We start from the raw sequence: 14,967 nt of genomic DNA, 5'->3' as shown, positions 1-14,967 counted from the left end.
TGTCCGGCTCCTTCTTGATGGCTAACACTTGTGCAACCTTCGTTGAACTTCTCTATCCATTCATACACACTTCTTCACGATAAAACACTTCCTCCATATTCTGCACAAAGTCTTTTGATAAGTAATGGCATCAGGTACACCCTCAGACCACAAAAAACGAATCACTGCACACTGCTCTTCTTTTGTGCAAAGCATAAGTGGGGCATCCATTTTTGCTCACACCGCAGTTACAAACAAACTAATGTAACACATTCACACCTGCACAGCAGTGACTGGAGAGACAGTAGCCTTGAACGGAAAGCGCTGATAACACAGAAGTTGTAATATAATCGGAGTGCGGATAATTTTTGACTCACCCTCGTAGAGAGATACTTGGATGGAGGATTAAATAGGTAAGTGCAAACATGAGAAGATACTAACATCATCAGACAAAAAGAACAATTTATTGAGCATCTACAATGTGCCAGGTACAATATGCCAGGTAGTCTCAGATATGTCATCAGACCTGTCATTGCTGAGTTCTTGCAGCAACACTGGGAGAAAACATCATCCCCGTTTGTCAGATAAGGAAACTGAGGTACAGAGAGGTTAAGTAACTTGGCAAAGCCACCCAGCTGGCTGCCCAATGTTCTCTGATCTCACTGTTCCTGAGTCAGAGGATACCCGCTCCTCCCATCCCCACCTCCCAGCTCTGTCTTTGTTACTTTTGAGCCTTTGTTTTATGTGAGAACATCTTGGAAATTCTGAGAAAAGCCCAGAACTACTTTTCATTCATTGAGAACCTGAAACCAGATCCTCAGTCCTTCCTTTTCCAGCAGCTTCAAGCTTCTCAGGTGAGAGTGAGGCCTCTCAGAAGAAATCAAAGAGCTTCCTCTTCAGGCACCTACTCCCTGCCAACCAGCAGAGAAATGCTTGCGAGGCTGGCAGCGCTCCAGGGGCACACTAAGGAAACTTGTTTGGAGCCAAAGGCTTCCATGGGGCATTGTATGTGGAGGCCCACTCCATCCTTCCTACCTCCTTTCACTTCCTGAAGCTCCATTTGCTCCCTCTTCTACTGTCTCCCTATCTCCCCACCTTCCCATCTCCAAGACGGACAGGGGTCAGGCAGGAGCTCAGCCATGATGTCAGGAGGGTAGGAGGGGCTGCAGGACATCTTGCCACAGACTCAGCTCTCTCTTGGGCCTCTCCGTTGGACTCCCTCCCTGGCTCCCAGCTCTCTCGGGGTGCAAGGCCATGCTTCCAGGGAACTTCCTGTGCCTTCCCACAGGGCTGGAGCCAAGAGCGAGATTCGAGGCCACTGGCTATAGTGACAGGGAGGACTCAGGCCTCAGAGAACACTGAGAAGCACTTCTGTTAGGAGGTTCAACTGGCCGTGGAAGAAGGATGCTCCTAAAATGGACTTTGTGGGGAAGGAAAATCCTCTGTGTGGGGGGTAGGGATGGGGAAGGGGGAGTAATCTAGAAATCTAGCCAAATTTCTCCCAGGGTCTCTCCTATCTCTTCCTGGGTTGGTCTGCTCAGCCTCTATCCCCCATTCTCTTGACCCCTATGTCTCTTTTTGAAACTTCCCAGAGTGGAAAGCACAAGGTCCTGGGATTTGCAAGTCTCCTTTTACATAGACAAGGCTCTCTGTTGATCCCAAAGAAACTGTTAAAAAACACAGCCAAGAATCAGAATTTTAGAAATGGTCGAGCTTTATTTTATGGATGGGAAGCTGAGGACTAGAGAGGTGAAGTGGCTTGTCCAAGGTCATACACACGGCAAACTCCCATGCCATTATACCAGGGTAGATGGGTGTCCTCCAAATTCAGAACCGGAGACTCATCTTCCAGGCATGATGGGTGGGGTTACCCATCTTATTTGACTTTCATGGGTCTTTGATCTTAAGAGTCTTTTCTGGCTGTGGTCCAGATGCTTGGCTGAGACACAACACGGAATTAAACCTCTGGCAGCCAGCAGCCCTAGCCGGAGGATTCCCACGGACATCCAGAACCTGGTCAGAGCACCACCCAGGGGAGGGGCTGCAAGAGGCTCCACCCACCTGTCTGCCTGGCTGGTCCTGCAGCTCTGTCTTTCCCACAGAGAGAGCCACTCCATCAGAGAGTGGCTGTGTGCCTGCATCCAAGGAGTCAGGGCTGATGATGGGGAGATTCTTGGCGACCCAGAAGACCATGCCCTACCTGAAAGCCCAGCGTGAAGACCTGAAGGACCTGTCCTAACAGAGCCTTGGCAGCTGCCTGGTAAGGGAACTGCTGGCCCCTCCCGGGGCCTGGAGTGGGGAAAGGGAAGGAGATGCAAATATAAGCCCTGCTGGGACGGAGGGAAGGGGGCCAGGTCAGGAAATTGCTGGGCACCTACTTTGTATCAGGTCTCACCACCATCTGAGGAGCTATTGATTCCCATCCCTTTTACAGTGGAGGGAACTAAACCTCAGGGAGAAGTAATACAATCTCAGAGCAAGCGCAGAATCAGGATTAGAGCACCTCTTGTCTGATACTAGAGCCACAGCTGTTCCTCTCTGTGTTGTCACCCAGGACGCACACCACACAACTTCGCATTCTGTGGTTTACTCAAGGTAGACCCATGGTCATAACACCTTTCCTCACCTCAACCTCATTCAGGCTCCTCTCCTGCTTCCCAACAAATGGTTGCGTCTCTGCTGAAGAGACCAGTGACAGGGGAACAGTGCCTGTGTAGGAAGGAGGCTAGTGTGACACGTTTGGAGCTCACAGTGTTGATGTCATGGTGATTCTGGGAATGGGAGTGGGAACGTGCACATATTGGAATTACCTCTGCTTCTCAGAGCCAGTCCAGAAAAAAGACAGCATCAGCCACGTAGGTGACCCTGAAGTCCTGTGTCTGACACTGTCCTTCCTGAGGTGATACCAAACTGAGGGCCCTCAACATGACACTACAGTCAGCTCACACCCTGGGTGACAGCACGGGGTATATTAGAAAGGGCTTGAGCTTTGGATTCTCATAGTAATACTGGGGTCACTAAAGTCCCCATGGAAGACAGAAGGGAGAGGAGAATGAAAACTAATGTTTACTGAGTCCCATTTGCTAGGTGGGAAAACCAAGGTTCTGAGAGGTTAAACAACTCAGGTGTGTCTGAATCCAAAGTTCAAGCTCTCTTCTACCAGTAGAGGCCGGATCTTGGCAGAGATCCCCTCAGAGCAGGGTAAGGGTGCACAGGCGGCCCCTACTCATGAGTGGACCTCCAGAGTACCACGTCCCCTGCAGATGCGAAAGGCTAGATGGTTCCAGCCAGAACCTCCCAGTTGTGGCTGCAAGACAACCCTTTGGGCACTGCCCTCTGGTGGCTCAGTGCACAGCGCTGCCAAATGCCACTTCCAGTGTCTGTATCAGAACTGATGGCCGAAACCTCCATTCAGGCAGGTGGATACTCACATCATCCCTTAAAGGTTGGCTCCTCTGCCACACGGGGTGAAGGCACCAGCTGCACTTGCCACTTGGGCCATGCTGTGGACGCAGCACTCCATCTCAGAGATGTGTTCGGTGTAAGAAGGACCAGAGTCCAGTGGAATCCAGTTCAGCTCAGGGACCTGGGGACTCTCCTCCCAGATGCAGTGCATAGAACAGGGGCTTAGAAGACCTGGGTTCAAATCACGGGCACTTAATGGCTATGTGGCCTCAGCTAAAACCCTTCAGCAATCTGAGATTTAGCTCTAGAAATTAACACCTACTGGGTCAGATGGTCATGAGAATTAAATGAGATTAAGCACTAAGCATGGCACCCAGGACTTAGCAGGCGTACAGAGGACTTTCTCTATTTTTCTTTTCTTCCATTTTAAACTGAGATGTTCTCAGCAATGTAACCAGAGCAAGCAGGGTAAGATGGGACCACACGTCCAAGTCTAGCCTGGGCAAATCTTCTCACAGCATGAGACTCCTTGGAGAAGATTCATAGGCCCAGGGCCCAGACATTCTCTCTTCCTGACTCAGGGTTGGCCACAGCAAAAACATGATTCAACAGGAATCTTAGAGCTGAAGACTGGATGGTTCTACAACTTACTTGCTCAAGGGTGGTTTCTCATGAGAGAAGGAAGAGTTGAGGAATATCCCAAAATGAGAATGGAGCTAATTCAGGCCAGACTAGGAAGAAGTTGCTCATGGCCGTGGGCTGGGGGGAGAGACTAAGCTTAGTAAGTAGCAGAGTGTCCACAGGCAAATCTCCACATCTCTCCCCAGTATCTGGTGGTCCCCTGTCCTCCTTCGTTCACCTGGCAAATGCAAACACATTCTTCAAGAATCAAATGCCCTTCTCTATGACGTCCATCCTGGTACTGGACCACTCACTTCCTTTGCAATCCTTCCTTGAATCCCTTTGCCTCAGCCCCTGCCATAGGACAGTCATAGGGAACTTTGGTTTCTTTCACTGCTTATACTCCTCTCTCCCCTACTAGACAGGAGTTCTGGGGATGCCTCACATGAGTCTGAGTCACAGGAGGATCTCTTTAAGCCTTTGGAAAATTGAATTAAGGGATGGAAGGCATGGGAGCCCTTCCATGGACCTTCTTCAACTTGATGCTGGGGTTAAGGGGAAGGAAAAGGGTTGGGGAGATGAAGTAAAGGGAGAAAGTTTGATCATGACCATCAATGGATTGATAATGGTATCGTTGATGCATCAGTAGAGGTAGAGAAACATGACAGAGTGCAGAATTAAAGGAGTTTACACACACTCCTATAATGTTCATCATGGATTTTGTAAAGGTAAAAAGTTTGGAAATAACTCAGTATCCATATAGGACGTGTTATGTAATAAATGGTAGTACACTGATCTCATGAAATACCTTGTTGGCATCAGAGAGAAGGAGGCAGATCTATAGGAACTGACATGGAAAGGTCCCACTGACATTGAGAAAGAGCATGTGTCGTGGTACAGTGATTAAAAGGACGTGTAAATCAAGTATACTTCAATTTAAAAAAAGATGCAAGTGAAGTGAAACCGTAAAAATGCTTTAAAAAAGTGCTTGCTCAGCTTGCCTGGATTCAGTTCTGCCCCCTCACATGCTATGCAACTTGGGACTCTTATCCTCTCTAAGCCTCAGTTTTCTTCATTTGTAAAATAAGAATGGTAGTCACTACTTCAAAAAGCTGTTGTAAGGAGTGGAGAGGTTCTCGGCACAGTGCGTGCATGCATTCAACATTCAATAAAGATTTGCTTTTATTATTATGTGAAAATGTAAGTAGCGAAAAAAATGCATGCTATCATCCCCATTTTGCTTTTAAATCTTTTTCTTCATGTGAAGATGTATGTGTATATAAAAATATAGTGGATGTGTGGATAAAACAACTGTTAATAGCGGTTATCTTGGAGGTATGAAACTAGAGAGAAGGGAGGGAGGGATTTACACTGCTTTTTAAGAGAATTTATTTTTCAGAGAAGTTTTAAGTTCACAGCAAAGCTGAGCCCCATATACATGCACAGCTTCCTGCACCATCAGCATGCCTCACCAGAGTGGTACATTTGTTAAATCAATAAACCTACACTGACACTTCACTGAAATTTACACTTTTGACTGTATACATCTCTGTCTCATTTCCATTTCTACAGTAAGCATGTGTTTGTTTTGTAAGTAAAATAATGTGAATCATTGGCCGAACTGCACCCTAAGCCCGAGAAGGGCAAGACTCTAGAAAGTGGCCTGGTTCACAGAAGCTACCAAAGAGGAGGGGATGACCCAACTTGGGCCCGCCTGGGAATGGGACCTGAGCCCCCACCCCCACCCCGAGAACCTCCACTCTGCTGTCACCAGCGTGACGGGTCACAGGCTCGCCGGCCTGGCTGCCTGCTCCTCTCTCAGAGACATCTGACGGCAGCTCCCACACCCGCGGAGGCCAGGCCCCTGGGCCATGCCTGCCCGGACCGTCCACATGCATACGATGCTCACCCGCGGCGGCTAATCAGCTTCCAAGCACCCAGGGAGCAGGGCCAGGAGGTTGGGAGAGGAGCCAGTGTGACTGGGTCCTGAGGCTGCCAGCCCTGGCTTCAGAGTCTCCTCTGACATTCACTAGCACGGTGACCTCCCGTGAGCTGTTTCCTCACCGCAGCACGGGGATCAACCTGTCCATCTCACAAGGCCATTGTGAGGATAGAGTGAAAAGATCTGTGGGAAGTAATACATTCCTTGGCACATGGAGGTCCTCAGGGAGTTTTCACTTCCTGTCTATGGTGACATGCTTAACAGGCCTAGACCCTCGGATACATGGCATGGTCGGGGGGCGTGTGTAGTCCAGGATGTCCTCCCTGGCAAAGTCAGGACAAGGACAGGGTGAGGACAGTCTTGGGGCTCCCCAGATACGCAGCTCAAGATGGACCAGCTACATTTCTGCTCTGGTGAACCACTCTCTAAACAAGTCCTCAGCCTTTATTTGGGCTGGATTTAAAACGTGATTCTCCAAAATGAAGTCATCCCTCGATGACATTCAGGGGGCAGGAGCTGAAACGGAAAGGTATGGGAAGAGGCTGCTCCCCACAGACGTGGAGAAAATGCTGTAATGGGCGCCCCACAGGACCGAAAAGCTGGGCTGGGAAGAGGTGAGCCTTCTGGGTTGTCTGCCTCCCACCTGCCCCGTCTGTTTCCCCAGGCGATTTCTCCTTCGGCCCCTCTCTGCATAAGCAGCTCAACATGAGGCACAGTCTCCCGTTGACCTTCATGTGCCTGAGTCTCTTCACTGGAAGGTGAGCTTTGCTGCCCCACAGTGGCCTTGGTCTGAATTGCTCTGTGTTTTGCACGTGGTGGGAGGGGTGGCAGCACCTTCTACTTAGCAAGGGCAAGACAAAACCTAGTGCCTTCACCTCCCTGATGCACCAGGACAATACAACTTCTTGCCACGTATTCTATCTGGAGAAATCAAGCTTCTGAAATGGTCACAGATAGACAAACCCCTTTTGTTTTGGGGAACGGTGCTTGGAGTGTTCCCAAATTACGACGTTGTGATGTATGGCAAATGGGTAATAAAATGGAGCAGGATAGGGACATGCAGCAGCTGAAAATGAGAGATTGCTCTTTGGGGAAGGTACTGCTCGTATCTGAGTACAACCACACACGTACAGGCAAACACAAGCTCAAGGTTGTGTGTATGCAAGTTTACCCACACAGAGGCAAGCATGTGCACCGAAACCCATTTTCTTTTCCAGGATGTGCACCCAGGGGAATCAGTTTAACATCGAGGTCAGCAGAAGAGACAAGCTGTCCCTGCCTGGCTTCGAGAATCTCACAGCAGGATATAACAAGTTTCTCAGGCCCAATTTTGGCGGTAGGTCATTCTTTTTGCCCAGGACATCAATTCAAAAAGACAGGAAGACAATGTGCAGACGAGGGTTTCAGGAGGTTTTAGTTGCCTGTGTTTTCTGATCTGTAGCCTGTTAAGGATTGGCAGTGATGGATACGAACAACTGCCGATGATTTTTCACACTACCTTGGAGAAAGCCCTTTCTGTGATCTCTGGTCTCTCTGCAGGATACAGAAATACCCCTCCCCACTGAGGAGGTTACTAGAGCCTCCTAACAACCTCACACACAGCGTCTGCCTTCTGCCTGCACTTCCAGTGTCATTTTTCAAGGAACCCACCATGTCTCACCAGGACTGCTCCACCCGGTCTCCCTGCCTCAGCCTGCCCCCTCCAGGCGAACCCTCTGCTCTGCCACCTGGATGACCCACCTGGGTCCCCTGCCTGCTCAGAATACCTGCCTGCTTTCCCAGCATCCTCAGCACACACTCCTGAGCCCTTTGCATGGCACATCAGGCGCTTCCCAGCCCAGCCTCTGTCTGTCTGTCAGTCTCATCTCCCCAATTTCTCACCCCTATGCCCTGCTAAAACTGTGCTCCCTGACCCGCTTGGCCTCCCTGGTCTCCATGTTTTTTGCTGACACTGTTTATCTGCCGAGACCGGTTTGTTCTGATTTGACTCCCTGGTGAAATGCCAATTTTCCTTCATGTCTCAGATCAAAGGCTTCCTCTTCTGAGCAGCCCACCCAGATTCCTCCAGGCCCCATCCCCTTTCTTCATACTTTATTTTGAACATATCTCCAAGTCATAGCCATTACTGGTGATACTGTCTGTCTCAGCTCTAGGCTGCAGTCCCTGGGGGGAGTCTTGCTTTATTTATCTCACTAACCCCAGCAGCATCTCAGTGTTTGACAGACAGCAAGTTGTCAATTAATATTTGTTGAAAGAATGAGGCAAGAAGGGAAAGAATGAGGCCACCACATACCTCCTCACACGGTCTCAGCCTCTCCGTTTGTAAAATGCAAGATTGAACCAACGTGGTCACTCATGTCTTGTTACCTCGAGTAGTAGAAAGAGTCTTGGAGGTGAACGAACCTGAGTTTGGCTCCTGGCTCTACTGCTGGGCAAGCACCTCAGCTTCCTGAGCCTCAGTTTCCCTTTCTGTAGTTGGGGGTATGTCATCGGCCTCATGGGGAGGATCGAATGAAATGAAGTGTGTAAACATCTCATCAGGATGCAGTCTATTTTACTCCTTTTTCATTCCTGCTCCTCCCTTCACACGATAAAATTCTCTCATCAGATCTAGGATTAGTGCGTCAGTCCAGATCCTCTGAGGAGCAGACACTGGAAGGGGATTATCCGTGGAAGATGTTCATTAGGGCCATATCTATGACAAAATATGGGGCAGGAAAAAGAAGGAAGCGGGAGAGTTGTCAGACTGCAATGCAGGTCTGACCCCAGGGGAAGGAGGGAGGGAGGGAGGGGGGGTGGGTGGAGGTGTCTCAGACCACAGTGCAGTTCTAAGTGTGTTTGGAAAGGCCACCAGGGAGTTCTTGAGCTAAAGGTCCCATCAGAGGAGTCTCCCATCTCTGTGCCTCCCAGGAATGGGCCTGCCTTAGTATTCCTGCTACGCTCAGTCCCTGGTGGGATGCAGCCCATGGGGAGCATGGCCTCTGAGCAAGTGTGGTGAAAGATTTCAGAGCACGGCAGCTGGGGCCAATCACACCCCCTTCAGTTGGAGATTTGAGAGACGCATCTTGCTGGCCACACAATTAGAATTTGAGGTCCTTATGTTAAGGGACCTTGGGGGGCTTCAACCTCCCCTGGTTTTCCCAGGACCAAGTGAACATTAGTGACAAGCATGTGAGTCCCCACATCTGCCTGCAGCCACTCAACAATTTCTCTGCCTCCCAAATCCCAATTAGGCCAGGACACTGCCCTTCTTGTTGTTTGCTCACAGGCCAACAAGGTGCAGAGTCCTTGGGCAAGGTGCCCAGTCTGAGCCTGAGGGGGACCTAAGGGGACGTGAGGCCCAGATCCACCTGGGGCAAAAGTGGGGCAAGAGGTTGTCAAAGGGAAGGGAAGCCTTGTCACAAGCCTCTGACACTCTGCCTCCTAACAGAACCTACATACATGAGTCAGCTTCGAGGCCCATGGAGGGGCTGTTGTTCTCTGTAATGTCTGCCCACCCAGTTCTAGGGCCCTGAGGTCCTTGAGCTGCAAGACCCCATAGGGTTTTTCAGGAACTAAGATGGACAGCACAGGTCTGCAAGCAGGCCCCCCTCTGCCCAGGACCTGGTTTTGACCTCCTTCCTAGGAGAAAGCTGCCCTCTGGTGGCACAGCTAACTTTTATAACTCAAGGGGAAGAGAAAGCAAACTCTGGTCAATAAAAAAGCCAGCTGAAGCAAGGCCTAGATACTCTACCTAGAAACAAACGAAACACAAAAACAAAAACCCACAGTGAGGCTGTAGCTCTTGTGCATTTTTCATTCTCCGTGTTCCTCGGCGGGGACAACCAGCACTGACCCACTGCCCGCTGTGTTCCAGGCACTTAAAATAGATCCTGTAGGGGCTTCCTAGGTGGCGCAGTGGTGTGGTTGAGAATCTGCCTGCCAATGCAGGGGGACACGGGTTCAATCCCTGCTCCAGGAAGATCCCACATGCCGCGGAGCAACTAAGCCCGTGCGCCACAACTATTGAGCCCATGTGCTGCAACTACTGAAGCCCACGCACCTAGAGCCCATGCTCTGCAGCAGGAGAAGCCATGGCAATGAGGAGCCCGGGCACCACAACGAAGAGTAGCCCCCACTCACGGTAACTAAAGAAAGCCCGCGCACAGCAAAAAAGACCCAACACAGCCAATAAAATAAATTAATTAATTAATTTTAAAAAAATAGATCCTGTAACCTTCCCAACCCAACCCTTGATGGCTAGCATTACAGTTCTGTTTTACAGGTGAGAAACTGTAGAACAGAGAGCTTTAGCAATTTGTTCAAGGCCACACTGCTGTGAAGTGGCCAGTATAGGTTTCAAACACTCTGACTCTAAGCTCCTCTTCTTGACGCTGCACCTTGCTGCCTTGAGGCGCAGAGAGCCACTTAGCACCATAACTCCTTCAGCACCTTCTAGGGTCTGCCCTCAAAGATCGCCTTTTCCACCAAGTATTAAAACTAAGTATTAAGTTAATTATTTTTAATTGCATTGGCTTTAAAACTCCAATTCCAAATTCTGACCTATAACCTGTGGCTTGGTTTCCTTCAATCAATAACTAGGCTGCTCAGTTTGGTGTGTCTACGCGTCCTTTGAATTTGGCCTCTCCTTTTCCTGGTTAATGCGGTTGTCACAGTTTCCTGAGGCACCCCCAGTTATTATCTCAAGTGAGTGCTATTGCACCTATTAACCTGGTGAGGAAAGTTGTCCCTTTTCCAAAATTAGCTAAGACCACAGAAGACAGGGGGAAGGGAAATGCTGTTTACTGAGTGCCTGGTATCACGGGACAGAAACAGTACTGGGGGCTTTGTACAGATAATTATTTCTGAGCACCTTCCAGATGTTCAGCTAGACAGGCACTTCCTGTACACTCTCTCTTGCCACCACCCTGCAAAGAAGCTGCACACACCTTGTCTCATTTAACCTTCTCTCTGACCCTCTGAGGTCATCAGCATTATTCAAACCTGCAGGTGAGAAAACTGCAGTTCTAAAAGATCTGGTAAGGTTTCCCAGATCCAAACGCGCATCTTTCTGACTCCTGGGCTTTTGTTCCACGTGTCCAGCCTAAGGAGGAGTAAACGTCCCTGGCCTGGCCTGGCCTGGCCTGGCCACCAAGTATGGCGGCTCCCACACCTCAGTCCCGAGAGCTAGGACAGGCACTCTCAGGAGTGTGACCCACCTGCTGGGACTCCAGGATTGAGGCCCAGCATCTGCACACCAGACCAAACATGGACAGTTCTGCAATTCGAAATACTTCAGGGTTCCTGGAGAATAAAGGAAGAGGAGGACAGTGTTAGGAGGTGAGCGTGAGCTCAACTATGAACAGTCTTGAATGCCATCTTGTGGTAAATTTACTTGGTCCCAGGGAGGAAAAATATACTTATGTACAAATTCCCCAATCTCTATTGCATTTCTAAACAAATCAGTTCCTTGCAAGCACCACAGGAAAAAATCCTCCAAGTCAGAAGTAGCAAATACCACTATATTCTTTAAAATATACAGCAATGAAGATAGCGTGGTCTCTCTTTTATGTATTTAGCTAACTATATATTTGTGTATCCTTTTTCATGCAAAAGGGAGGCACACTCTACATAGCGGTTCCTCCTGAGAGGGGGAGGATAGAAATTAACCTTTTATTTATATACTTCTAAATTGTTTAAAGTTTTCCAATAGGCAGATGTTACTTTTGTAACTTTCTAATATATGTATATTTTTAAATGGTGCTAATGCCGTCTTAGGCAATGTTCTGTTTATGTTCCTGTGTAAGTCTTTCTGGGTTTTCTTCCTTCTCAGGGGAACCTGTTCAGATAGCACTGACTCTGGACATTGCAAGTATATCCAGTATTTCAGAGAGTAACATGGTAAGTGTGGCCCCCTCATCTTCCACCCGAGGAGCCTCTCTTCTGTGTTTTATGAGGACACATGTTCTAGCTACTCAAAGCAGAGCAGAGACTTGCTTGGAATGGGAGAAGCTAGAGACCGATCCTGAAATTCAAGACAATGGAAGATACTTGTAAAACAGATCTTCTGAGTATCAAAAGGAAAGTGGATTCAAAGGCTAGGAGCAGAGAAATGAGGAAGGAGAGTGGGTGTACTTGGTAAGGGATAAAAATGGGGGAAAAGAATAAAAGTGCAGAGGAGGAAGCCTGAATATGACATGGTCCCTCACAGAGCAGGAGACAAGCTGATGAAAAGCAATAGTCACATAACTGCTTACAACCATCCTCTCACTCAAGAGAACACATGACAGACAAGGTGACACTAAAGGCAGTTTGCCAAGAGGGTCCACTGTGGACTCCGGGTAAATCCTGGACAACCTAAGCACTTTGCTCACTAAAACCGTCAACAATTTGGTGTGGCCTTTGGGATCAAGGGCAAGTAAGTTAACGCCCTGAACGTGCTCCTGTGGGTTCCATTTGGGCAGTGGGTGTTATTATCTGGAATAGATAAGGTGCTTTGTTGTCTTATTGCTACAGTCCACCACCTCAAGACAAACTTTATTCACCCATGTCCACTGTATAGTATGTGCTCTTGACCTCAATGGAGGTGGGGAGGGGAGCAAGACTTGACTCTTTTCCTTCCGTTTTCTGAGATTTCTCCCCCCAATCCATTTCCTCTCCCTGGCTGCCCCCTCAGGACTACACAGCCACCATATACCTCAGACAGCGCTGGACGGACCAGCGGCTGGTGTTCGAAGGCAACAAGAGCTTCACTCTGGATGCACGCCTAGTGGAGCACCTCTGGGTGCCAGACACTTACATTGTGGAATCCAAAAAGTCCTTCCTCCATGAAGTCACTGTGGGAAACAGGCTCATCCGCCTCTTCTCCAATGGCACAGTCCTCTATGCTCTCAGGTAATCGGGCACCTGTGACCTCAGGGTTGAAGGGGAAAGAGCTGGGAGAAAAGGCAAAGGTACATGCTGGTATTCTGACCAGCACTCGAATAACCACCTACCCTTCTCATGTGCTTGCCTTCTTAGACCAGTCCCCAGAGCAAAAGGGCCCTTTCTTAGTCCAGTTTGGCTCAACAAGCATCTACTGAGAATGTGTGCTGTGTGCCAGGTCTGTGCTGGACACCAAGTATACGGAGCTGAATAAGATGTTGTCCTGACACAGACACAGAAGCAAAGGAAGTCAGGGCGCTGGGTGCCCAAGGTGGGCAGTAGGTTAGTGGTTTGGGGTGGTGTTAGAGGATGCTGTCACAGGACTCTGAGCTGAGTCTTTTTATAAAAAATAAATTTATTTATTTATTATTTTAATTTTTTATTTACCTTATTTATTGGCTACGTTGGGTCTTCCTTGCTGCACGGGGGCTTTCTCTAGTTGCAGCAAGCAGGGACTACTCTTCATTGCAGTGCGTGGGCTTCTCATTGTGGTGGCTTCTCTTGTTGCAGAGCACGGGCTCTAGGCGCACAGGCTTCAGTAGTTGTGGCACTTGGGCTCAGTAGCTGTGGTTCGCAGGCTCTAGAGCACAGGCTCAGTAGTTGTGGTGCATGGGCCTGGTTGCTCCACGGCATATGGGATCTTCCCGGATCAGGGCTCGAACCCATGTCCCCTGCATTGGCAGGCAGATTCTTAACCACTGTGCCACCAGGGAAGTCCCTGAGATGAGTCTTAAAGAGTAGAAGGAAGTTAGCCAGGAAGAGGTAAGGGGAACAGCAAGAGCAAACAGAGAAGTGATACAAAGAACTTTCATTTCATGAGGCTCAGTGGCGGGGGGGAGAGGGGGGGTGGCCCCAGAATACATCTCTGCTTAGCTGAGTCACTCTTATACAGAGAATCAAAGCACAGTCCACCAAAGCCTCACCACCTGTAGTCACAGGCTCCCCTTTGCCCCTTCTCCAAATCCCTGAGGCTAAAACTTCCTCCCATCCAATTGCTCATCAAGCCGCTGGTTGGCGGGAACAGGAAAGATGCCCCCAAGGTGCTACGTGGGGCAGCCCACAGGCAGAGGATTCATCGCTGCCTGTGCCAGGGCTGGACAAGGACTGCAGACCTAATACAGCTAGAGGCCTTCAGGAGAAGGCCGGGAACCAAATACTCATGAGGCTGATCTTACATCCCATGTGAGAGGCTGAATAAAGCAAGGACCGAGCTGAGCAATGAACTGAATTTTTGTACTGTTCATCGGACACTGTGCCTCAGCTGCACTGAATTTTGCAAAGCGCAGCCCAAACCCCAACACTTCTTTCAAGGAGTCTGATAGACCTCTCCCTTGACCCCAGCTCCAATCAATAACTTTTTCTTTCTTTTTTTTACATACATGTATTTATTTATTTATGTATTTATTGGCTGCATTGGGTCTTCATTGCTGCACAGGGGCTTTCTCTAGTTGCAGTGAGTGGGGGCTACTCTTCATTGCCATGCGCAGGCTTCTCGTTGCCATGGCTTCTCTTGTTGCAGAGCACAGGCTCTGGGTGTGCGGGCTCCAGTAGTTTTGCCACATAGGCTCAATAGTTGTGGCTCGCGGGATCTAGAGCACAGTCTCAGTAGTTGTGGTATGTGGGCTTCATTGCTACGCAGCATGTGGGACTTCCCGACCCAGGGATCGAACTCATGTCCCCTGCATTGGCAGGTGGATTCTTAACCACTGCGCCACCAGGGTAGCCCCTCCAATTAATATTAAGGCGTCCTTTCCTTGCATCCCCACAGCACGTGTGTGTCTGTATTATGGCACATAACACAGTGTTCTGTACAAGGATTACAAGTAACGGATGATGATTAATAGCCTGGCTCTAGAGTCAAACAAATTTGTGGGCAAGTTCCTACCCTGTGACCTTAGGCAAGTTACTTGACTCTCTGAGCCCCAGTTTCCTCAGCAGCAAAAGGAGCATAATAATATTTCCTGCCTAGTAAAGCTATTATAAAAATTCAAAGAGATAATGCACATGAAGCATCTTGTATAGGGACAGACTCCTCATGGGTTTGTCATGAAAAATAAATTTAAAAACTGGGTGCAAAAGCATCTCAGACAAGCCAATGAATGATTGTGTTCTGCAGT

General features: G+C 49.0%; 1 protein-coding gene across 1 annotated transcript in view; it reads left to right on the top strand.

The window, feature by feature from the left end:
- The first annotated feature begins 2,142 nt into the window (after positions 1-2,142).
- The window catches only part of GABRP (gamma-aminobutyric acid type A receptor subunit pi), a 35,007-nt gene continuing 22,182 nt past the window's right edge, over positions 2,143-14,967 (top strand). The window contains exons 1-5 of the mRNA XM_057747310.1: positions 2,143-2,239; positions 6,612-6,705; positions 7,165-7,283; positions 11,760-11,827; positions 12,603-12,820. Coding sequence (XP_057603293.1) covers positions 6,653-6,705; positions 7,165-7,283; positions 11,760-11,827; positions 12,603-12,820 — 458 coding nt within the window. The 5' untranslated portion in view covers positions 2,143-2,239; positions 6,612-6,652. The remainder of the gene's footprint in view (positions 2,240-6,611; positions 6,706-7,164; positions 7,284-11,759; positions 11,828-12,602; positions 12,821-14,967) is intronic.

Source organism: Hippopotamus amphibius, chromosome 1 (genome assembly GCF_030028045.1).
Source record: "Hippopotamus amphibius kiboko isolate mHipAmp2 chromosome 1, mHipAmp2.hap2, whole genome shotgun sequence".
Lineage (NCBI taxonomy): Eukaryota > Metazoa > Chordata > Mammalia > Artiodactyla > Hippopotamidae > Hippopotamus > Hippopotamus amphibius.
Note: the sequence above shows the minus strand (reverse complement) of the source record. Positions and strands in the feature narration are given on the sequence as shown.